Below are 23,862 nucleotides of genomic sequence, written 5' to 3'. Positions count from 1 at the left end.
ATGGGGGTGAGTACAGAGCCCTAAGCTATTGCATGAAATCTGTTTATGGCTCAGAGCAGAGGTCAAGAGCTTTTATGCAAGGACTCAAACCACATACATGCTTTAATGTACTAAGAAATAACCTTTTCCCGTACCCCTGCATCCACTTAGAGACTCTGCTCTGCCCAAACTTCTGGAATCCCCATCACTCAACATCAGCTGCTTGGACCAACCAGGGATGGACCCCTTACCCATGTGTGACCAATCGGAATTCTCTTCCAGAAAACTCGTGCTGCGAAACGGTTTGCTACACGGATCAAACTGGAAGGTCAAAGAGACATGGGGCCGAGGCTTTCATTCTGGAACAGTTATAGGAATCCAGTGTTCAAAGAGAAGAGTAAAGTAGGTGAGAGGTGCTGCGAGAAGATACCACGTAGCCCCAGAGGGACAAAGTCAGCTGCATCTGGACTCTCCACAAAGAAGCCAGCCTCTACTTTGTGCAATTGTAATCCACGATGTCCACCTTGAAATTCTGTCTTCCTACTTGTCCCAAAATGCAAAAAAACAAAAAGCCCTGCAAGAAATATAACATCATGCCAACTTTACTCATTGTTAACTTTACTGTTCATTTAAAAATACCTTTTAAAACAGTTTGTAAGTTAGATATTCTGGTTTCTAACATTGAGTCATAATGCAGAGCCTTTTAAAACATACAACACCAATATTTTCTAAGCAATGGAAATTAAACGTATCATCTTTAACCTAAAACAATGTTTTATAAATGTCAAAAATCTCTCTAAAATTGGAATATTAAAAGGGCAGCCTATGCAAAGTGCAGTTTGAAATTTAGCTCTGCTATGGGTCCAGATATTCAGAAAAAAAAAAAATCAAAGCTACTGATTCACTGACATTTAAGGAAGGAGTCATTTCCCAGAATGAGGTGTAAGTAATACATCCGAATTGCTGGAAGAGTGAAACGTCTTGGAGTTAAACACAAGAAAAAGCCTTATCCCTGCAATCACACTCTATCATTCAGGTTTTCTGGGATCATGCCTGCCTTGAGAAAAATTTTTCTACTGCTTATACATGCCAAGTCACAAGAATTTCACTCATCTATAGTTCATTAACCACTTACTGAGACCAACTTGGCGGGTGGTTTGGGAAAACGGTGCAACTAACAACCTCTTCCCTTCCTTCTTCTTTCCTTCTGCTTGGGGCAGCACCTGCATGCTCTATTTTCTTGTTTCCCTGAGAATTTCACCTCTCAGTTATTTCACCTTGATCAGTCTCTCCCTGCCGATATATATATCCTCTGTATTCACTCACTTTCTTCCTTTTTCTCTACCAACTATGTCCCCATTACCTTGGAAGATTTCTCTCTGCAGCCCAGGGCCAAGTTCACCAGTTTGCAATCTTTGCAGTTGCATAGGTCTCTTGGCTAGAAGAACATCCTGCCTGGTTTAATGCTCTGCACTCACTGTTTTGAACTAATGGAACCGTGGAGCATGCATATGAGCAGAGGAGATGGCAATATGCATGTTTATTGTTCATTGCCACCCCATTCACATGTAACACTTGTGACGTTCCACAAGCACAGGATTCCAGTGGACACATAATGCATGGAAGTTCTGCAAAACTCAAAGTGAGTACAAGGTAAGTGTTTTAAGTCTGTGACTGAATAAGTGTGGGCACTGACAGCCCTGAAAGACCACATGAACCAGAAGTTCTTCTGCAGAAAGAAGAAAACATCCAAGGAAACTTATATTCTTCCTTACTCATCTTACTTCCTTGTATTAGGCAGTTATATTTAAAATGATGACATCGAAGGAAAGGAAAAGATAGGGCAACTGTAATTACTTTACTTTTCAGTCCCTCCTAACTCACCAATAAGATGAAGACCAAGTTTTGGTAGACTATCAAGACCTGGCGCACATCAAGATTGGAATAAAAACAGTTGAGTTAGTTTTGTGCAGTGTTTCTACAAAATATTGTACATGCTCACGTAGGAGCTATGAAATTCGAACTGTGTGATTTTGGTGATTTCACATATGAGTTAAATGCTCTCATGCTTGCATTTAAAACTGAACAATCTAAAGGGTAAAATTCATGCCAATGATTTAAGATTTTATTTTTCTTTACTTAGAAGGACATAAAATGTCCTTCAAATATTATGCTTGATACACTGAATTTGTTTCATGATTGGAGATTTTGTTAATGTTGATTTAGCCAGTTTTGAAAAAGAAAAGTTTCAAATTTTGCACCACGATTCAGACATTTCCCGCTCATATTCTTGTTTCTGTAATTACTACAAGAAATAGTAGTAAAGACTAATTGTCATTTTTCGTCATTCATTTCCTAGAGACCCCAAAGATTAGATGTTTTCTATGAAATTATCCTATGAGAATTGAAAACAAGTTCTAAATACTCTTCATCTCTAAGAATCTTATTGGTCTTCATTCAGTAAGAAGAGTTAGGGATTTTATTAAAAAGGAAAAGAAAAATAGAAAATGATAAAAGTGAAGAGAACTCCCTCTAGTCTCTATGTCAACTGTGGTCCCACTGAATAACTATTTTTCTGTGTATTAAATGCATCTTTTCCACTTCATCTTTTGCATGCAAAATCTTCTCAGATGGGATTATCCTAACTTGAGACTGGCAACAGAAGCGATAAGCAACTATTTGGATTTTTGGGTCACAAGCTCAATACAAACCAGCTTTGCCTGTCTTGAGTTATATTCTTGGTACCCTTTATTACTTTATTTTTTATCCCTTTTATATTTTATTATTATATCTCCCTACCATGTAGGGGAAGTAGTTTATAAAAGGATAAGTACATATGTAATTTAAATGATGTTTTGGTAAACTCAACATTAGATTTAAAAAATTACATTAATATGAGAAAGCCTTCTTTAAGCAAGATGATTTTTCTGACATGTTTTGCTTATAGAACACGTGTACTTCTTACAAAAGAACTGTCACAGATTGTAAGATAAAATGCCATCATCTCTCTTATTGAAACGTCAGTGTTTATTTGCAATAATTGTTTCTGATAAAATCTTCATTTAATTCTCATGTTTTTAGAGAATGGTTGTTTATTTTTATGAATACTGTTTTCCTCTCAAAATGCTATTGGATTAAGCTTATTTCCCAGGTTAATAACTTTTATTAAAAATTGTTTTTTTGGGTTGTTAGTATTTTACAAAAACGACCTTAGAGCAGAGACTTACTCTGACACTACTATAGTCAATGTTCATACTGAGACACTATGAGGGAACACTAAATGATCAGACATTGCATTCTCAGAAGTCTATAGTATGGAGATTATCCCACTGTCATACAGCAACGACGACAAAACGGCAAGCATCCAGTGGTTTCTGAGCATCTACTATGTATCAGACTTCTTTTTATAAAAAGTTATCTCATTTAATCCTCACGATAATCCTGTGAGATAAAATGAAATTCTAGGACTAATCCCGATTCCAGAACCACTCCACCCGCGCCAGCACCCCGTTTCAATTGGCACATTACCCTGTGTAAACTGTATTTCAGTATCCTTTGTGTAAGTTAAAAAGGTCTAAGTGGGAGGAAGTTGAGGGGTCCCTCGAGCCCTTAACAGCTAATGGCCGCGGTTCTTTCTAGAAATGCAACAAACTCGGAAACAGGGAACGAAATCTTCAGTGCTTCCGAGGAGACCCTGTTACTTTTATCGACTGTTTTAATCCGAGCAGCAGCCCTAGTGCAAGGGGCCTGGTTTTCCCTACACCACTGGTGACCCGGCACCGATGGGCTACACTCTTCCTTCCCGTCTATGGGTCTCAGATTACTTATGTGTGAGATCAGAAACTTGGATAAAGTTTTCTTTGACTTTACCTGAACTAACTCGAGGTGAGAGGAAGTGAAAGGCGGCACCTGGAAAGAGAAGTCAACCATCCTCTCATGGTCTGGGAGGGACAGATGTATAGCGTTAAACTCGGGGGCCGACAGCTGAGAGAAAGAGCCAGGCCGCAGCTGAGATCCATACTCCCAGGCCCGCAGTCAGAACCGGGTAAGCGCGCGTCCCTTTTCCGGAAGCCACGCCCGCTCCTCCAGCCTGGTTCACCCCCACGCCCCTACCACACTCCCGGCCTCGGCGGCGAACTACATTTCCCAGAATGTAGTTCGGTCATGCGGCCGCCTCGCAGGGCGCCGAGAAGCGCCTTGGGTGACGCCATCAGCCAGCGCCACGTTTAGACTACCCTGATGTCGTGGCGCTTTAGGGGAAGAAGTTGGTGTTTCGCCGTGCCCCGGTACTGAGGACGCAGTCCGGGTGACCCCTGGCCTCTTCCCACCCCTCCGCCCGCCTTTTCCCCCGCTCCTCTGGCAGGATGAGGCGTGCAGGCCTGGGTAAGAAGAGGGCTGAGATTCTAAGTTCGGGGGCCCTAGAACTGGCCGTGCTGGGCGCGGGGACCGGAAGGAAATCGGATCTGTTTCGTGTCTCTGGAATCTGAACCAGAGAGCAGGGTGTATGGACGGGTCTTTGGAGGCGATACCAAGTGGAAACACACCATTTGTCCGAGATCCTGGGGCGTTCCTTAAGTTTAGTTCAGTCCCAGGTATGGATGGTAGGTTTACAGAGAGTAGTGGAGGACTGGAGGTGAGGTATGTACAGGTGCCAACTCAGTGATGAGTCTTTTAGTGTTATTGACGGTCTGAGCGTGATTATGGAAATTGCTGTCTTCGGTTTCTTTTTATTGGACCTGATGTTAGTTTCTTCAGAAGCGAAGTTTGAAGAGTGAGTGTTGCATGCACAGCACACTAATAATCATCATATTAGCCTGGTTACAGTGAGTTACAAAGGTAAACGTACGTATCATTACTGTTAAAGGCCGTTTTACCCAGAACAGTTCTTATCTGAGCCTTGTTCCACTGGTAAGACGGTAGAATGTAGTAATTCTTCGTGACTTAGCATTTGTTCTTGACCTTTTAGCTTAGGAAGAAGGTTCACCAAGCAGCAGGAACAAATTAGGCACAAGGACTTATAATGGGCTATTATAACACAGAGCCATTAAAACAGCATTTTCTGGTTCTGAAACTATTAAGAGATAATTGGGAAAAAGAAAAAACCTGCCAAATCAGTGTATAATATACCTGAAAAAATATATGAAATATTGAAAAAAGATAATGTTACCTTTTTTAGTTCTTATAAGATGGAAAAAGAAAAAAAAAAGTTTTCAAGTGTCAGGTATTTAAAGTTAGTGAAAGTTGCCAGTAACTCTAGGCATGTACATTCATTAGTAAATTGTAGTATGAGAAACAGCTTTTGAAAAATGTAGTTTTTGTGAATACTTGGATCATAGAAGGAAAGTTGGCCAAATAAATTGTAGAGAAAAAATATAACTCATTTTGAACAAGGTTAGTTTTATATGCCTAAATGTTTTTCCTTTTTATCATTACTAATGACAGCAAACATTTATTGTGTACTTGAGTAAGCTCTAGGTATACAGTCGTTTGTAGCTCTGCTTGTGTTCCCCAAAGCTTCCAATCTAGTTGAGGAGTAGAAATATGTACAAAGATAAATTATAGTACAAGGCGGTAGCTATACAACCAAATACCAAATAAGTTGTACAGGTAGTGAATGTCTCGGGGATTTCACAGATAGAGCACTTGGTACTTTGTGGAGACATAGGACCTTGAACTAAAGCTTAAATAATGAAGTGTAGGAGAGGTAATTTCCAGTTGGAAGGATGACCCTTTCCCCCCAGAAATAGTTGTAGGGCTGGAATCTAGAATTATGAATGATGTGTTTTAAAGGATTATGATTAAGCCAATTTGGTTGAAGTAGGAGACATAGAACCAGAACCAACCACATTGTGTAGACCTTTGAGTGCTAGGCCAAGGAATTTGGATCTCATTGGTAGGTCTTTTGGCCCCTTTGAATGTTTTTGTGCAGCAGTGTGCCATGATAAATTGCAGGAAAGGGACTAGAGAAATGATGGTTCTGAGCCCTGACTGTACATTAGAATCACCTGGAGAGCTTTTAGGGCTTTGATACCCGGACCCCAGCCCAGACTAATGAAATTACAATCTCTAGAATAGAGTGGTTTTTTGTTTTTAAGCTCCCCTGTAGTTGAGAGGAGGAAAGGTGATGTATCAATTGCTGTAATTTACATTGGTGTGATGTGACATGATGTGACAGGAGCTTTTTTTTTTTTTTAAAGGATCAGTCTGTATTGACCTGGAACTTTAAACCAGGGATCGTGAATCAGTAGATATTCATGTGGAGAAGCTTCCACACTTCACATGTCCCTCTCGGTGATTTGGTTCAGTTATTGATAGAAACTATCCAAAAGCAGCATTTGTCTAATGGACAAAGTCTGAGGATCATCTTTGGCACCCATTAGCTTTCCTACAACTTTTTATAGCAGTTAAGTCACACAAAGAATAACAACTCCTAACATTTTATTTTATTTTATTTATTTATTAATTAATATTGGTAGTGAATGATGGTGTGAGGGAAGATTAACTCTTTAATAGAAGAAATGTGCCTTGAAATACTTATGAGAATTTCACTTTTAATAAATGGGACAGTATTGAAGAACTCTAAAAATAAAATTAAGATAGGGAAAAATAACAATAAAGGAAGTGAGACAAATAGCCATTAATTTAGAAATGAATTCCTTGGTTGTCAAGTGGTTAAATTCATCCAGTCAGTAATGACTTATTGGACAAACGTTATATATCTAGGACCTTAGTCACATAAAATATGAAGACATTTTTCTTTTCTGTAAGGATTTTGGTCCTTATTAGAGTTTGTACAGACTATCATTGATGAATAGGGTGAGAATGCATTGTTTAAATGATTATTTTAATCACTGAGTGGAGGAAAATATTATGTCTAGTCACCTGAGTCCTTAACTTTTATAATGGCACACTTAGCTTTGTGGATAGTGTGTCAGCAGTTGAGGGAAAATTTGGGGAAAGCGACTCCTCCCCAGGAACATACTCATTTAGCATTTTGTTGTGGTTTTTGTGGTGGTGGAGATTGTGTGTCTGCTGCATGTAAAGTACTTATTAGGTACAGGGGATATAGAAGAAGGTTGAGACACTGCCTCACTGCCTCTGTCCTCAAAGAAGCCTGTGACCCCACTGCTGACAAAGGCAGGCACATTCAAAGTTGAGTAACAGTGAATTCAGATTCTGTTCATTAATTAGTTAATTTACAAGTATTTACTGGGTGTGCCTTACTGGGTGTGTGTATATTTGTGGGGGAATCTATAGCCACGAGCAGAACAAATTTACTTTCTGCCCTTGGAGTGCAGTCTAGAGTGTGATATTAGTGTTACATATAGTCAGAGCTGTAAGAATTCAAAGGAGAGAGTTTTGCTCTTTAGAGAAAGTGAGCTTTGTGCTGTGCCTTGAAAGAGCTTTCTGTTCACACTTTGACCTTTCTTCAACAACCAGTGCTGCCTGCTACTTCCTGCCCTTCCATATGTTACTGTCACTGCCACTCCATCCACTCTTTGAGTTTATGGAGACCTTTAGTTTCTGTATCATCCCTTTCCTCCATATTCTCAGGCTTCTGTTAACACTACTTCAGTCCTTGTCCAGTTGAATCCCCATAATCCATATATTCACCCAGTCTTTTTGCAAGGAATCTCATCCTCTTGGGGCTCTGTTCTTCAGCAGCCCCAACACTGTAAACCTCCAACTCTTGATCAGCCCAACCATCCAGCGTTTCATGGGCTAACTTAGGCTGATGAGTTCTTCTGGAGAAAAATCACACTACAATATATTGCCTCAGCCAGGATTGCTTTATCCCTGTAGTAATCCTGTATAACCCTAGTCACTTTCCTCCATTATTCTCTTTACTGTTTATTCCCCCAAATGATCACCATTCTTCAAAGACAGGCTTTTCTCTTTTTTACTGAGAAAATTGTCAATAGTTTAAAAAAAAATGCGGTTAGATAACACTGTCAGCTGTGCTTTCCTCTCTCAATCCTCCAACATGTTAGTATATGTATTCACTGTTCAAGGCTCACTCTCCCTGTTTGATGGCCTGATGAATATCAAGTACTATATTAGGCAGTGGCTTGGACTATAGTCCTGTATCCCAATGCTATTCCCTAGAAGATGAGCTCCAAAAAGTGGCACCTAGAAAGAACAATGAATCTGATACATGGAGTTTCTCAAGTATTTGTTGAAGAATGAATGAGTCCCTCTCTTAAATCTCAGCTAATATTCTCCAAGTTATTCCAGCACTTTTCTATTTAAAAGAAAGAGATGCTAGTAAAGGACCCTCCCTCTGCCATGAACTTCATCCTGCTGTATTATCCTCTTTCTGCCTTTCTCTTCATAGCCAAGCTTCTTCCATACGTAGTTGATGTTATGATACTTTTAGATTTTTTTTTAAACTGTGTAGTTCTAGGGAGCAGGAAATGTGTCCAGAATCTCCTTATATATCAGTGCCTATTTCAGTGTCTTGTGGGCAATCAATATGCAGTCAACAAATGCGTTTTGAACTGAATTCAGTATTCTTTGCTTAAGAGAGGGTATTAGAATTGTTCTAATCTCTATTTGGTTATTAATTTTTAAAGTTCATTTGGAGTGTGAATAATAGACATACATGGTCTGCAACGCCCTCCAGGGGTCTTTTTCGGTTCTTTCTTGTCAAGGTTTCAAAAGTTTTTGCTGCAACTCTGCTTGTGACTCTAATCCTTGCAGGTGAAGGAGTACCTCCTGGCAACTATGGGAACTATGGCTATCCTAATAGTGGGTATAGTGCCTGTGAAGAAGAAAATGAGAGACTCACAGAAAGTCTGAGAAACAAAGTAACTGCTATAAAATCTGTAGGTATAAAGCACATATTATATACTTTTTAATTTGTGTATTTATATATACATGTATATTTTATACTTATAAAATATATACTTTTATTGGTATCATACTAAGGAATTCAGTTACAAAATAGTGTAGTTTGGTGATATGAGCTTTTTTTCCCCAAATTTAACAATTCAGAGATAATAAAGCACCTATGAAACTAGATAGCCCAAATCACCTAACTATGTTCTACAACTGTCATTCACGCCAGGGAAAGAAATTTCCAGGAGAAAAAAGCTTTCTTCTAACAAGCCTAAATTATCAATATTGGAATTTTAAAAAAAATCATTTAATTCTTAATTTCCTCGAAATGTTGTATTTTCTAAATTATTCACATTATACAAAATTGCTTAGTTCATAGATCAACTACTTTTGATTTAATATGACCTTGAAAACAATACTCATTTCAAAATATAACAGTCTCCAGGCTTTTACAATTCTACTTTCCAAAGGCTAATGAAATAGCAATTAAGTTTTAGCAACATGACTCAAAATTTAGACATGATTTAAGTACAAGTTTAGAAAATGTGGCCAATCAAAACATATGGTATATTTGTTTTGTTTTGTTTTTAACTTCAGAATTTTTTTTGTAGTTAAATCTAAAATACTGTATGTTGTCTGTACTAATGTCTCAGAGTAATCCACCTTCCACCCCCAAGCAGCTCATCTTCTGACTTTTCTTCTTCTAGTCTCAAAAGCTACAAATCTGTCTTTCATGTTTCTGCCTTTGTACCTCACGTCAGTCACCAAGTCCTGTGCTTTTTTTTCTACTGTTCCTATTTCCACCTTTCTCTTTCTAATACTATCCCCCGGTTTTCTTAGGTGAACTGTTGGGAGAGTCTTTTAACCTATCTGTTCCTAATTTTTCCCATGTTTTGGTCTGAGCTACACCCTGTCACCAGTCATCTTTTTAGAGTATTTTTTAACTTGCATCCTCGCTCCCAGAAGTCTTCAGTGGCCTCCCATGATGTGAGAAATGAAGTTCACACTCTATAGTTCCATCAAATAGGTTCTGCAAATATTGTCCACAGCTTTTCAGACCTTACCTCCTGTACCTCCAGAATGTATACATGCTTTCTGCCAGACATATTCAAGTACTCCTTGTGTCCTACGCATGCTGTCCCTCTCCCACTCCTGTATATTTGGGCATGCTATCACTTTGCCTTAGACTGCCTCTCCCTCCTGACATTGGCTGAAGTCTTGCCCTTCTGAAAGGCTCCACCTCATTGCATCTTCTCTCCTCCAGTCCATTCCTGATCACCACATAAAAGTAACCTTTTCCTTATGAACATAAGACCATTTGTACCATTTCTGTAGCACTTATTGCATAATGATCTGCATTGGAATTATCTGTATGTAAAAGAAATTTACCAGAAATAGGGTTTTCTATTGTACTTAGTTTTATATTCTACATAGCACTTACCATAATTCCTTATAGTGGTATTGACTTAATATGTATTAAATAAAGGATTACCAGAAGATGGTTTTAACAGTGTATGTGATTGATTCCGCATTAAAATAAACATGCAGTACACTTATAGAGCATTCACTGGAAGCTTATGCTGCCAAAACCTAATTGCTATTTCATTAGTCTTTGGAAAATAGAATTATATTCAGCCTGGAGACTGTTACATTCTGAAATGAGTATTGTGTTCAAGGTCATATTAAATCAAAAGGAGTTGATCTATAAGCAATATTGTATAATGTTAATAATTTAAAAAATACAACATTCAGGCCATCATCAAAAAATCTAGAAACAATAAACGCTGGAGAGGGTGTGGAGAAAAGGGAACACTCTTGCACTGCTGGTGGCAATGTGAATTGGTACAGCCACTATGGAGAACAGTCTGGAGGTTCCTTAACAAACTACAAATAGAACTACCATATGACCCAGCAATCCCACTACTGGGCATATACCCTGAGAAAACCAAAATTCAAAAAGAGTCATGTACCAAAATGTTCATTGCAGCTCTGTTTACAATAGCCAGGACATGGAAGCAACCTAAGTGTCCATCATCGGATGAATGGATAAAGAAGATGTGGCACATATATACAATGGAATATTACTCAGCCATAAAAAGAAACGAAATTGAGCTCTTTGTAATGAGGTGGATAGACCTAGAGTCTGTCATACAGAGTGAAGTAAGTCAGAAAGAGAGAGACAAATACCGTATGCTAACACATATATATGGAATTTAAGAAAAAAGAAAATGTCATGAAGAACCTAGGGGTAAGACAGGAATAAAGACACAGACCTACTAGAGAATGGACTTGAGGATATGGGGAGGGGGAAGGGTGAGCTGTGACAAAGCGAGAGAGAGGCATGGTCATATATACACTACTAAACGTAAAATAGATAGCTAGTGGGAAGCAGCCGCATTGCACAGGGAGATCAGCTTGGTGCTTTGTGACCGCCTGGAGGGGTGGGATAGGGAGGGTGGGAGGGAGGGAGACGCAAGAGGGAAGACATATGGGAACATATGTATATGTATAACTGATTCACTTTGTTATAAAGCAGAAACTAACACACCATTGTAAAGCAATTATACTCCAATAAAGATGTAAAAAAATAAAAAATACAACATTCAGAGGAAATTAAGAATTAAATGATTTTTTTTTAATTCCAATGTTGATAATTTAGGCTTCTTGTTAGAAGAAAGCTTTTTTCTCCTGTAAATTTCTTCCCCTGGCATGAATGACAGTTGTAGAAACAGGTGATTTGGGCTATCTAGTTTCATAGGTGCTTTATTATCTCTGAATTGTTAAATTTGGGGAAAAAGCTCACATTCTGATCTATAGAATTCTAGCATGGTTTTGCATCACTATTACCCCAGATGCTTTCCACACAAAATAAGTTGAGAACAATATTTTGCAGTGGTTTGCCAAAATTTTTAGTAGTTTCCAAGATTTAGTAGTAGTGTGTTTATTCAAATATCTTAGAAATGAAGCCTTTGATGAATTTGTTGTATAAAGTATTAGATAGGTTTTGGTTTGAATAGCAGCTGTACTCAATTATGGTATTTCATTCAGACTCAGCCTCTTTTGTGCATAGCTTCAGGATGTGGGTAACACTAACTTGTGAGTTTTTTTTCCAATTTATTATCATATTTTAAAGAAAAACACCTGTAGAATCTAAAGAAATAATTAATTTAGATGTTTATTCAAAGTAATGCTACATTCATTAGGAAAATATTGCTTATATCTGGATTTGAATTGATAATATGGGAACTTGTATACATTTTTAAAAGGTAAATGAAGAAATATACAAACAAATGCTATTGTGTAAACAGTATAGAGAAAAAAGAATGCAAGGATAAGAGAACCAGAGAGAAATATGTACCAAAATTAAAAGATGGAATTGAATATTAAGATGAAATCAAAATGAAGAACAGGGAGACAATGTCCATAGTTGGGAAGGAATAGAAATTCTAAATTTATTTTTCATTAATTTCAGTGAGAAAAGTAACAAAAGAAGAGAGTATATTTTATATTTTTAGAATACAGTTTTATTTGAGAAAATGTTTATGCTTAGAATGTCATTATTGTTTTTACTTTATAACACTTAAAAACATTTATGAAAGTAATAATGTTTACGCTTTCTACTTTATAGCTTTCCATTGAAATAGGCCATGAAGTTAAACATCAAAATAAATTATTAGCTGAAATGGTAAGTGAATATGATTTTAACTTTAAGAAACTTGATCTGATATTCTCAAATCTGGTTTGGAATACCTCTAAGATTCGTTTTTGCCATCATTTTACATTTTTTATCTTGCCTAACACATACAAGTAGGAGGAGGAGGTGGAAGCCAATTTATCTTTAATCCTGTGCTTAGAAACACCGTTAAAAACTCAGGACAAATGACTATTTTGAGTCTTCTTAAAGATCTCTGGATATAGACTGTCAAGTAATCAAAAGCACTTTATGTCCAACCAACCAAATGTCTTTTACTTAAGGTAGACCTATTTCTTTTGCTTGATCTTCTAAAGATCACTGTGAACAAGTCAATAAGATTTGAACATAGTAACATCCCCAAGCCTTTTATCTCTAGTCTAAACAAACTCAGTAATATATGCCTGTTCTTGTTAGAGGCTTTTTTCATTCTCCAGTGTTTATTTTGTATGTCAAATTCCTCTGGGCCTTCCCTAGTTTCTTCAAATGCTTTTAAAATTATACTGTTCAAAAATGAATATTGCACTGAAAGCAATCGCCTTGTGAAAGTTGTACGTTAGAATCACTTGCGGAACTTTGAAAATATTTATGCCTGGTCCTCACTCTAAATATACTGATTCAGAATTTTAGGGGGAGGGGCCTAGGTATATGTATTTTGAAAAAAGGATCCCAGGTGATTCTGATGCATAACCCCACTGAAAACTATAGATGTAAAGTTCTTGAACTGCATAGAGCCTGAATTGTGCAAAGGCTGTCATTGTGCTAGGGCCTTACATCTCAGGATATTTAGATTTCTATGGAAATGCGGTATTTCTAATCCATACCTAGTTCTCTCATCTTTTTTTGTTCTTTTTTTTAACACCTTTATTGGAGTATAATTGCTTTACAATGCTGTGTTAGTTTCTGCTTAACAACAAAATGAATCAGTTATATATATACATATGTTCCCATATCTCTTCCCTCTTGCGTCTCCCTCCCTCACACCCTCCCTATCCCACCCCTCCTGGCGGTCACAGAGCACCCAGCTGATACCCCTGTGCTATGCGGCTGCTTCCCACTAGCTATCTGCCTTACCTTTGGTAGTGTATATATGTCCATGCCTCTCTCGCTTTGTGACAGCTCACACTTCCGCCTCCCATATCCTCAAGTTCATTCTCTAGTAGGTCTGTGTCTTTATTCCTGTCTTACCCCTAGGTTCTTCATGACATTTTTTTTTCTTAAATTCCATATATATGTGTTAGCATACGGTATTTGTCTTTCTCTTTCTGACTTACTTCACTCTGTATGACAGACTCTAGGTCTATCCACCTCATTACAAATAGCTCAATTTCATTTCTTTTTATGGCTGAGTAATATTCCATTGTATATATGTGCCACATCTTCTTTATCCATTCATTCGTTGATGGGCACTTAGGTTGTTTCTATCTCCGGGCTATTGCAAATAGAGCTGCAGTGAACATTTTGGTACATGACTCTTTTTGAATTTTGGTTTTCTCAGGGTATATGCCCAATAGTGGGATTGCTGGGTCATATGGTAGTTCTATTTGTAGTTTTTTAAGGAACCTCCATAGTGGCTGAACCAATTCACATTCCCACCAGCAGTGCAAGAGTGTTCCCTTTTCTCCACACCCTCTCCAGCATTTATTGTTTCTAAATTTTTTTGATAATGGCCATTCTGACTGGTGTGAGATGATATCTCATTGTAGTTTTGATTTGCATTTCCCTAATGATTAGTGATGTTGAGCATTCTTTCATGTGTGTGTTGGCAGTCTGTATATCTTCTTTGGAGAAATGTCTATTTAGGGCTTCTGCCTATTTTTGGATTGGGCTGTTTGTTGTTTTGTTATTGAGCTGCATGAGCTGCTTGTAACTTTTGGAGATTAATCCTTTGTCAGTTGCTTCATTTGGAAATATTTTCTCCCATTCTGAGGGTTGCCTTTTGGTCTTGTTTATGGTTTCCTTTGCTGTGCAAAAGCTTTGAAGTTTCATTAGGTCCCATTTGTTTATTTTTGTTTTTATTTCCACTTCTCTAGGAGGTGGGTCAAAAAGGATCTTGCTGTGATTTATGTCATAGAGTGTTGTGCCTATGTTTTCCTCTAAGAGTTTCATAGTTTCTGGCCTTACATTTAGGTCTTTAATCCATTTTGAACTTATTTTTGTGTATGGTGTTAGGGAGTGATCTAATCTGATACTTTTTCATGTACCTATCCAGTTTTCCCAGCACCACTTATTGAAGAGGCTGTCCTTTCTCCACTGTACTTTCCTGCCTCCTTTATCAAAGATAAGGTGACCATATGTGCGTGGGTTTATCTCTGGGCTTTCTATCCTGTTCCATTGATCTATCTTTCTGTTTTTGTGCCAGTACCATACTGTCTTGATTACTGTAGCTTTGTAGTATAGTCTGAAGTCAGGGCACCTGCTTCCTGCAGCTCCGTTTTTCGTTCTCAAGATTGCTTTGGCTATTCGGGGTCTTTTGTGTTTGCATACAAATTGTGAAATTTTTTGTTTTAGTTCTGTGAAAAATGCCAGTGGTAGTTTGATAAGGATTGCATTGACTCTATAGATTGCTTTGGGTAGTAGAGTCATTTTCACAATGTTCTTTCTTCCAATCCAAGAACTTGGTATATCTCTCCATCTATTTGTATCATCTTTAATTTCTTTCATCAGTGTCTTATAATTTTCTGCATACACGTCTTTTGTCTCCTTAGGTAGGTTTATTCCTAGATATTTTATTCTTTTTGTTGCAGTGGTAAATGGGAGTGTTTTCTTGATTTCACTTTCAGATTTTTCATCATTAGTGTATAGGAATGCAAGAGATTTCTGTGCATTAATTTTGTATCCTGCAACTTTACCAAATTCGTTGATTATCTCTGGTAGTTTTCTGGTAGCATCTTTAGGATTCTTTATGTATAGTATCATGTCATCTGCAAACAGTGACAGCTTTACTTCTTCTTTTCTGATTTGGATTCCTTTTATTTCCTTTTCTCCTCTGATTGCTGTGGCTAAAACTTCCAAAACTATGTTGAATAAGAGTGGTGAGAGTGGGCAACCTTGTCTTGTTCCTGATCTTAGTGGAAATGCTTTCAGTTTTTCACCATTGAGGGTGATGTTGGCTGTGGGTTTGTCATATAATGCCTTTATTATGTTGAGGAAAGTTCCCTCTGTGCCTACTTTCTGCAAGCTTTTTATCATAAATGGGTGTTGAATTTTGTCAAAAGCTTTCTCTGCATCTATTGAGATGATCATATGGTTTTTCTCCTTCAGTTTGTTAATGTGGTGTATCTCATTGATAGATTTGCGTATATGGAAGAATCCTTGCATTCCCGGAATAAACCCCACTTGATCATGGTGTATGATCCTTTTAATGTGCTGTTGGATTCTGTTTGCTAGTATCTTGTTGAGGATTTTTGCATCTGTGTTCATCAGTGATATCGGCCTGCAGTTTTCTTTCTTTGTGACATCCTTGTCTGGTTTTGGTATCAAGGTGATGGTGGCCTCGTAGAAGGAATTTGGGAGTGTTCCTCCCTCTGTTATATTTTGGAACAGTTTGAGAAGGATAGGTGTTAGCTCTTCACTAAATGTTTGATAGAATTCGCCTGTGAAGGCATCTGGTCCTGGGCTTTTGTTTGTTGGAAGATTTTTAATCACAGTTTCAATTTCAGTGCTTGTGATTGGTCTGTTCACATTTTCTATTTCTTCCTGATTCAGTCTTGGCAGGTTGTGCCTTTCTAAGAATTTGTCCATTTCTTCCAGGTTGTCCATTTTATTGGCATAGAGTTGCTTGTAGTAATCCCTCATGATCTTTTGTATTTCTGCAGTGTCAGTTGCTACTTCTCCTTTTTCATTTCTAATTCTATTGATTTGAGTCTTCTCCCTTTTTTTCTTGATGAGTCTGGCTAATGGCTTATCAATTTTGTTTATCTTCTCAAAGAACCACCTTTCAGTTTTATTGATCTTTGCTATGCTTTCCTTCATTTCTTTTTCATTTATTTCTGATCTGATTTTTATGATTTCTTTCCTTCTGCTAATTTTGGTGGTTTTTTTGTTCTTCTTTCTCTGATTGCTTTAGGTGCAAGGTTAGGTTGTTTATTCGAGATGTTTCCTGTTTCCTAAGGTAGGATTGTATAGCTATAAACTTCCCTCTTAGAACTGCTTTTGCTGCATCCCATAGATTTTGGGTCATCGTGTCTCCATTGTCATTTGTTTCTAGGTATTTTTTTATTTCCTCTTTGATTTCTTCAGTGATCACTTCGTTATTAAGTTGTGTATTGTTTAGCCTCCATGTGTTTGTATTTTTTACAGATCTTTTCCTGTAATTGATATCTGGTCTCACGGCTTTGTCGTCGGAAAAGATACTTGATACAATTTCAATTTTCTTAAATTTACCAAGGCTTGATTTGTGACCCAAGATATGATCTATCCTGGCGAATGTTCCATGAGCACTTGAGAAAAATGTGTATTCTGTTCTTTTTGGATGGAGTGTCATATAAATATCAATTAAGTCCATCTTGTTTAATGTATCATTTAAAGCTTGTGTTTCCTTATTTATTTTCATTGTGGATGATCTGTCCATTGGTGAAAGTGGGGTGTTAAAGTCTCCTACTATGAATGTGTTACTGCCGATTTCCCCTTTTATGGCTGTTAGTATTTGCCTTATGTATTGAGGTGCTGCTATGTTGGGTGCATAAGTATTTACAATTGTTGTATCTTCTTCTTGGATCGATCCCTTGATCGTTTTGTAGTGTCCTTCTTTGTCTCTTCTAATAGTCTTTATTTTAAAGTCTATTTTGTCTGATATGAGAATTGCTACTCCAGCTTTCTTTTGGTTTCCATTTGCATGGAATATCTTTTTCCATCCCCTTACTTTCTGTCTGTATGTGTCTCTAGGTCTGAAGCGGGTCTCTTGTAGACAGCAAATATATGGGTCTTGTTTTTGTATCCATTCAGCAATCTGTGTCTGTTGTTGGGAGTATTTAGTCCATTTACATTTAAGGTAATTATCGATATGTATGTTCCTATTCCCATATTCTAAATTGTTTTGGGTTCGTTATTGTAGGTGTTTTCCTTCTCCTGTGTTTCTTGCCTAGAGAAGTTCCTTTAGCAGTTGTAGAGCTGGTTTGGTTGTGCTGAAGTCTCTTAGCTTTTGCTTGTCTGTAAAGGTTTTAATTTCTCCATCAAATCTCAATGAGATCCTTGCTGGGTAGAGTAATATTGGTTGCAGGTTTTTCTCCTTCATCACTTTAAATATGTCCTGCCAGTCCCTTCTGGCTTGCAGAGTTCCTGCTGAAAGATCACCTGTTAACCTTATGGGGATTCCCTTGTGTGTTATTTGTTGTTTTTCCCTTGCTGCTTTTAAAATGTTTTCTTTGCATTTAATTTTTGACAGTTTGATTAATATGTGTCTTGGCGTATTTCTCCTTGAATTTATCCTGTATGGGACTCTCTGTGCTTCCTGGACTTGATTAACTATTTCCTTTCCCTTATTACGGAAGTTTTCAACTATAATCTCTTCAAATATCTTCTCAGTCCCTTTCTTTTTCTCTTCTTCTTTTAGTACCCCTATAATTCAAATGTTGGTGCGTTTAATGTTGTCCCAGAGGTCTCTGAGACTGTCCGCAGTTCTTTTCATTCTTTTTTCTTTATTCTGCTGTGCTGTAGTTATTTCCACTATTTTTTCTTCCAGGTCACTTATCCGTTCTTCTGTCTCAGTTATTCTGGTAGTGATTCCATCTAGAGTATTTTTCATTTCATTTATTGTGTTGTTCATCATTGTTTGTTTCACCTTTAGTTCTTCTAGGTCCTTGTTAAATGTTTCTTGCATTTTGTCTATTTCCAAGATTTTGGATCATCTTTACTATCATTATTCTGAATTCTTTTTCAGGTAGACTGCCTATTTCCTCTTCATTTGTTAGGTCTGGTGGGTTTTTATCTTACTCCTTCATCTGCTGTGTGTTTTTCTGTCTTCTCACTTTGCTTATCTTACTGTGTTTGGGGTCTCCTTTTTGCAGGCTGCAGGTTTGTACTTCCCGTTGTTTTTGGTGTCTGTCCCCAGTGGCTAAGGTTGGTTCAGTGGGTTGTGTAGGCTTCCTGGTGGAGGGGACTAGTGCCTGTGTTCTGGTGGATGAGGCTGGATCTTGTGTTTCTGGTGGGCAGGTCCACATCTGGTGGTGTGTTTTGGGGTGTCTGTGGACTTATTATGATTTTGGGCAGCCTCTCTGCTAATGGGTGGGTTTGTGTTCCTGTCTTGCTAGTTGTTTGGCATAGGATGTCCAGCACTGTAGCTTGCTGGTCGATGTGTGAAGTGAAGCTGGGTGCTGGTGTTGAGATGGAGATTTCTGGGAGATTTTCGCTGTTTGATATTATGTGGAGCTGGGAGGTCTCTTGTGGACCATTGTCCTGAAGTTGGCTCTCCCACCTCAGAGGCACAGCACTAACTCCTGGCTGCAGCACCAAAAGCCTTTCATCCACACGGTTAATTTGGGATAATTCGTTGTCTATTCATGTATTCCACAGATGCAGGGTACATCAAGTTGATTGTGGAGCTTTAATCCGCTGCTTCTGAGGCTGCTGGGAGAGATTTCCCTTTCTCTTCTTTGTTCTCACAGCTCCCAGGGGTCAGCTTTGGATTTGGCCCCGCTTCTGCGTGTAGGTCGTTGGATGGCGTCTGTTCTTCGCTCAGACAGGACGGGGTTCAAGGAGCCGCTGATGCTGGGGCTCTGGCTCACTCAGGCCAGGGGTAGGGAGGGGCACGGAGTGCGGGGCGAGCCTGCGGCTGCAGAGGCCAGCGTGACGTTGCAGCAGCCTGAGGTGCACCGTGCGTTCTCCCCGGGGTAGTTGTCCCTGGATCACAGGACCCTGGCAGTGGCTGGCTGCACAGGCTCCCCAGAAGGGGGGGTGTGGATAGTGACCTGTGCTCGCACACAGGCTTCTTGGTGGTGGCAGCAGCAGCCTTAGCGTCTCATGCCCGTGTCTGGGGTCCGCGCTTTTAGCCACGTCTCGCGCCCGTCTCTGGAGCTCCTTTAAGCAGCGTTCTTAATCCCCTCTCCTCATGCACCAGGAAACAAAGAGGGAAGAAAAAGTCTCTTGCCTCTTTGGCAGGTCCAGACTTTTCCCCGGACTCCCTACTGGCCAGCCGTGGTGCACTAACCCCCTGCAGGCTGTGTTCACGCCGCTAACCACAGTCCTCTCCCTGCGCTCCGACCGAAGCCCGAGCCTCAGCTCCCACCCCCGCTCACTCCGGCAGGGGAGCAGACAAGCCTCTCGGGCTGGTGATTGCTGGTCGGCACCAATCCTCTGTGCGGGAATTTCTCTGCTTTGCCCCCCGCACCCCTGTTGCTGTGCTCTCCTCCGTGGCTCCAAAGCTTTCCCCCTCCGCCCCCCACAGTCTCCGCCCGTGAAGGGGCTTCCTAGTGTGTGGAAACATTTCCTCCTTCACATCTCCCTCCCACTGGTGCAGGTCCCGTCCCTATCCTTTTGTCTTTGTTTATTCTTTTTTTTTTTTCCCTACCAAGGTACGTGGGGGGTTTGTTTTCTTTTGGGAGGTCTGAGGTCTTCTGCCAGCATTCAGTAGGTGTTCTGTAGGAGTTGTTCCACGTGTAGATGTATTTCTGGTGTATCTGTGGGATGGAAGGTGATCTCCGCGTGTTACTCTTACGCTATCTTCCCGTCAATCCTAGTTCTCTCATCTTAAGGACTTCTTTTCTAGCCTTTTTTTTTTTTTAACATCTTTATCGGAGTATAATTGCTTTACAGTGGTGTGTTAGTTTTTGCTGTATAAAAAAGTGAATCAGCTATATGTATACATATATCCCCGTATCCCCTCCCTCTTGCATCTCCCTTCCACCCTCCCTATCCAACACCTCTAGGTGGTCACAAAGCATCGATCTGATCTCCCTGTGCTATGTGGCTGCTTCCCACTATCTATTTTACATTTGGTAGTGTATATATGTCCAGGCCACTCTCTCACTTTGTCCCAGCTTACCCTTCCCCCTCCCTGTGTCCTCAAGTCCATTCTCTATGTCTACGTCTTTATTCCTGTCCTGCCCCCTAGGTTCCTCAGAACCGTTTTTTTTTTAGATTCCATATATATGTGTTAGCATAGGGTATTTGTTTTTCTGACTTACTTCACTCTGTATGACAGACCCTAGGTGCATCCATCTCACTACAAATAACTCAGTTTTGTTTCTTTTTATGGCTGAGTAATATTCCATTGTATATATGTGCCACATCTTTTTGGTTTACACCTTTATTGGAGTATAATTGCTTTACAATGGTGTGTTAGTTTCTGCTTTATAACAAAGTGAATTAGTTATACATATGTTCCCATATCTCTTCCCTCTTGCGTCTCCCTCCCTCCCACCCTCCCTATCCCACCCCTCTAGGTGGTCACAAAGCACTGAGCTGATCTCCCTGTGCTATGTGGCTGCTTCCCACTAGCTATCTATTTTATGTTTGGTAGTGTATATATGTCCATGCCACTCTCTCACTTTGTCACAGCTTACCCTTCCCCCTCTGCATATCCTCAAGTCCATTCCCTAGTAGGTCTGTGTCTTTATTCCTGTCTTACCCCTAGGTTCTTCATGACATTTTTTTTTCTTAAATTCCATATATATGTGTTAGCATACAGTATTTGCCTTTCTCTTTCTGACTTACTTCACTCTGTATGACAGACTCTAGGTCCATCCATCTCATTACAAATAGCTCAATTTTGTTTCTTTTTATGGCTTAGTAATAAGCCATGGTATATATGTGCCACATCTTCTTTATCCATTCATCTGTTGATGGGCACTTAGGTTGCTTCCATGTCCTGGCTATTGTAAATAGAGCTGCAATGAACATTGTGGTACATGACTCTTTGAATTATGGTTTTCTCAGGGTATATGCCCAGTAGTGGGATTGCTGGTTCATAGGGTAGGTCAACTTTTAGTTTTTTAAGGAACCTCCATACTGTTCTCCATAGTGGCTGTATCAATTTACATTCCCGACAACAGTGCAAGAGGGTTCCGTTTCCTCCACACCCTCTCCACCTATGTTTTAATGTGGTCGTTTTTCCCCATCCATATTTGTAGTCTGTACCACATTTTACCACCTCTACATGATATTCTCTTAACTTTTAATAGACTCTGCTGACCTTCAAAGTCAACTATGTAAATAAAAGGATCTTAAAAGTAAAGGTACATTTAACTGCTAACCATATTAAATTTTGGATGAATTCTGTACTAGGAAGCAACCCACCATTTGACCTTGGAGAGCAGTGCCCCAACAAAAAGTGGGAAAAAACCTGTGTGATAGTAGATAAACTACTTACTTTATTGTTAACATTTTTTAATCCACATAATTGGAATAAGACCTAAATACTTTGGGGTTTTGAATTGCTCTGGAGCTGAAAGAATGTTTATTGGATAATGAAAGAGCTTTTTATTTATTGAGAAAATTATTTTGCATGGAGTAATCAAGCTGATTAAGTTATAAACAGAGTCCTGAATTGATTAAACATAGAAAATGTCATTAAAAATGTATTCTAATAACAGTATATTAAATTACTTAAATATGCATGTGTAGAATATTAGAATTCAACTAGTATATTTTGTTTTCCTTTTCTCCTCATAGGATTCACAGTTTGATTCTACAACTGGATTTCTAGGTAAAACCATGGGGAAACTGAAGATTTTATCCAGAGGGAGCCAAACAAAGCTGCTGTGCTATATGATGCTGTTTTCATTGTTTGTCTTTTTTGTCATTTATTGGATTATTAAACTGAGGTGATGCAAGTCACTGAGTTTGGAATTTGTTCCAACTTAACGGCTTGGAGTACCACTTCAGTAAAAAATCAGCATCAAAACATTCCTAAATTTCAAATAACAGTATGGCATTTTCCATCGAACGTTACTGAATTTTACTTGTTTTATAAATCACATTAGATAATACAGTGCTCTTTGAATACTGTTTCTTAATGATTCATTTTTTGCCCCTATTTTCAGGGGTACTGAGATGGTCTGGGGTCAGCCTGGCCCTAATAAGTTTTTTTCCTGTTTTTTTTGCTGTCAGGTTAAATAGCAGTATAATATCCTGTTGTTACCATAAATGTAGGTTTATGTTCCACATAAAGAAACTTAGTGGGAAAATAACAGTGCCTGGAGAGCCTTGTGCTGAGCTCTTGAGGTGGTGAGAAAGTTTGTGATGGATGGTAAATGTATTTTCCTGAACTGTCATCACCCCTGATGATGTACTCTCCTTTCCTCCTTTCCTCCATAAAATTGTAGGCTGATTTCTTTTTACCTACAGGTTTCCTAATAATTTTTGATGATATGACTCTTCTTCTGCTTCTGCCCAAGGACCTCATTCTTTAATAAAACTTGTTATTTTGGCCTATTTCTAGTAAGGTTCAAAACAAATGTGTACCCGTATAGTTGTCATTTTCTATTAACTTTATAGATGTACCATTGACTTGGCTTATAATAGTTTTATGATTTTAGCTACTTAGGCCATTTGGTTATCATTTATGACAGAATAATGTGAAGCTAAAGTAATTGCTAAGCTCTGAATGGAAATAAAATGTTCAAGAAAAGTAATTGCCTCTGCTTTATTATGTGCTCAAAATAAATACTGTAAATACTCAGGCATTGACCTTGCAGTTAAGGGCACTATTACTTTAATCCAGTGTATTTGTCTATAGAAAACAAAATACAAAAGTGGACTGTTGAATAGAAAGAGATATTAAAATGTGAAATACTCCGTATTGCTACTATTTTGGAATCTGCCCATTTATGGGCTCCAAAAATAAAATTTTTAATGAACTATATTAATTGACTGTTGCTTCTTTGTTCAAGTCTCTCTCTCTCTTTTTCCTCCATAGACTGAGAAGTGGTCTGAAAACTCAGAACAAACTCAGGAAAGCTTAACATATTTGTATTATTTCAGAACTTGCTGCAAACAAATGAGATAAATCATGACTGGTTTCAAAATTCTCTTTAATTCTTTAAATTTTTATTTAAAAATCTATTATCTTCGATTTTGCTGAGTTTGCAATCCTTTTTTGCTCATCCCTACTTACCTATCAATTTAGGCCTATCTTTTCTTGCTCCACTTGTTGTCATTTGGGCTCCACCTGACAGGTTAAAACTCTAGACCTGAGAGGGGTTAAGTGACAGCATGTAAGAGACAGGCCTGAGGTGTGAGGTGAGGGACACTGGTTTGGGTTAGATGACCTGGGTTCAAATCTCCATTCCTTCACTTGCTCAGTGTTTGGGGGCCTGTTTCTTCATTTAATCATCTATTTCATAAGATTATTGTGAGAGGAAGATAATATATTGGAAAGTGCTTGACACATGATAATGACTCAATAAATGTTAGTT

General features: G+C 38.6%; 1 protein-coding gene and 1 long non-coding RNA gene across 4 annotated transcripts in view; both read left to right on the top strand.

Moving 5' to 3' along the window:
* LOC111181065 (uncharacterized) overlaps positions 1–3,801 on the top strand; it is a 56,664-nt gene extending 52,863 nt beyond the window's left edge. Inside the window, exon 7 of one of the 3 annotated variants that reach the window (XR_002646352.3) lies at positions 262–3,801. This is a non-coding gene — a long non-coding RNA (uncharacterized LOC111181065). Of the gene's footprint in view, positions 1–150 lie in introns of all 3 variants that reach the window. The other 2 variants (XR_002646349.3, XR_002646351.3) reach the window with 2 other exon arrangements.
* A 385-nt stretch (positions 3,802–4,186) lies between these two features.
* On the top strand, positions 4,187–23,309 carry BET1 (Bet1 golgi vesicular membrane trafficking protein). The gene is made up of 4 exons (XM_022586095.2): positions 4,187–4,362; positions 8,680–8,804; positions 12,446–12,502; positions 22,118–23,309. Exons 1-4 carry the CDS (start codon positions 4,344–4,346, stop codon positions 22,271–22,273), a joined length of 357 nt encoding a protein of 118 aa, XP_022441803.1. The 5' UTR covers positions 4,187–4,343; the 3' UTR covers positions 22,274–23,309.
* The last annotated feature ends 553 nt before the right edge of the window (positions 23,310–23,862 follow it).

This window comes from Delphinapterus leucas, chromosome 9, assembly GCF_059928025.1.
Source record: "Delphinapterus leucas isolate spDelLeu-1000000601 "Yukka" chromosome 9, BTC_Dleu_Yukka2, whole genome shotgun sequence".
In the NCBI taxonomy this organism is placed as follows: domain Eukaryota; kingdom Metazoa; phylum Chordata; class Mammalia; order Artiodactyla; family Monodontidae; genus Delphinapterus; species Delphinapterus leucas.
The sequence above is the reverse complement of the archived record's forward strand: the minus strand, read 5'-3'. Positions and strand labels throughout refer to the sequence as shown.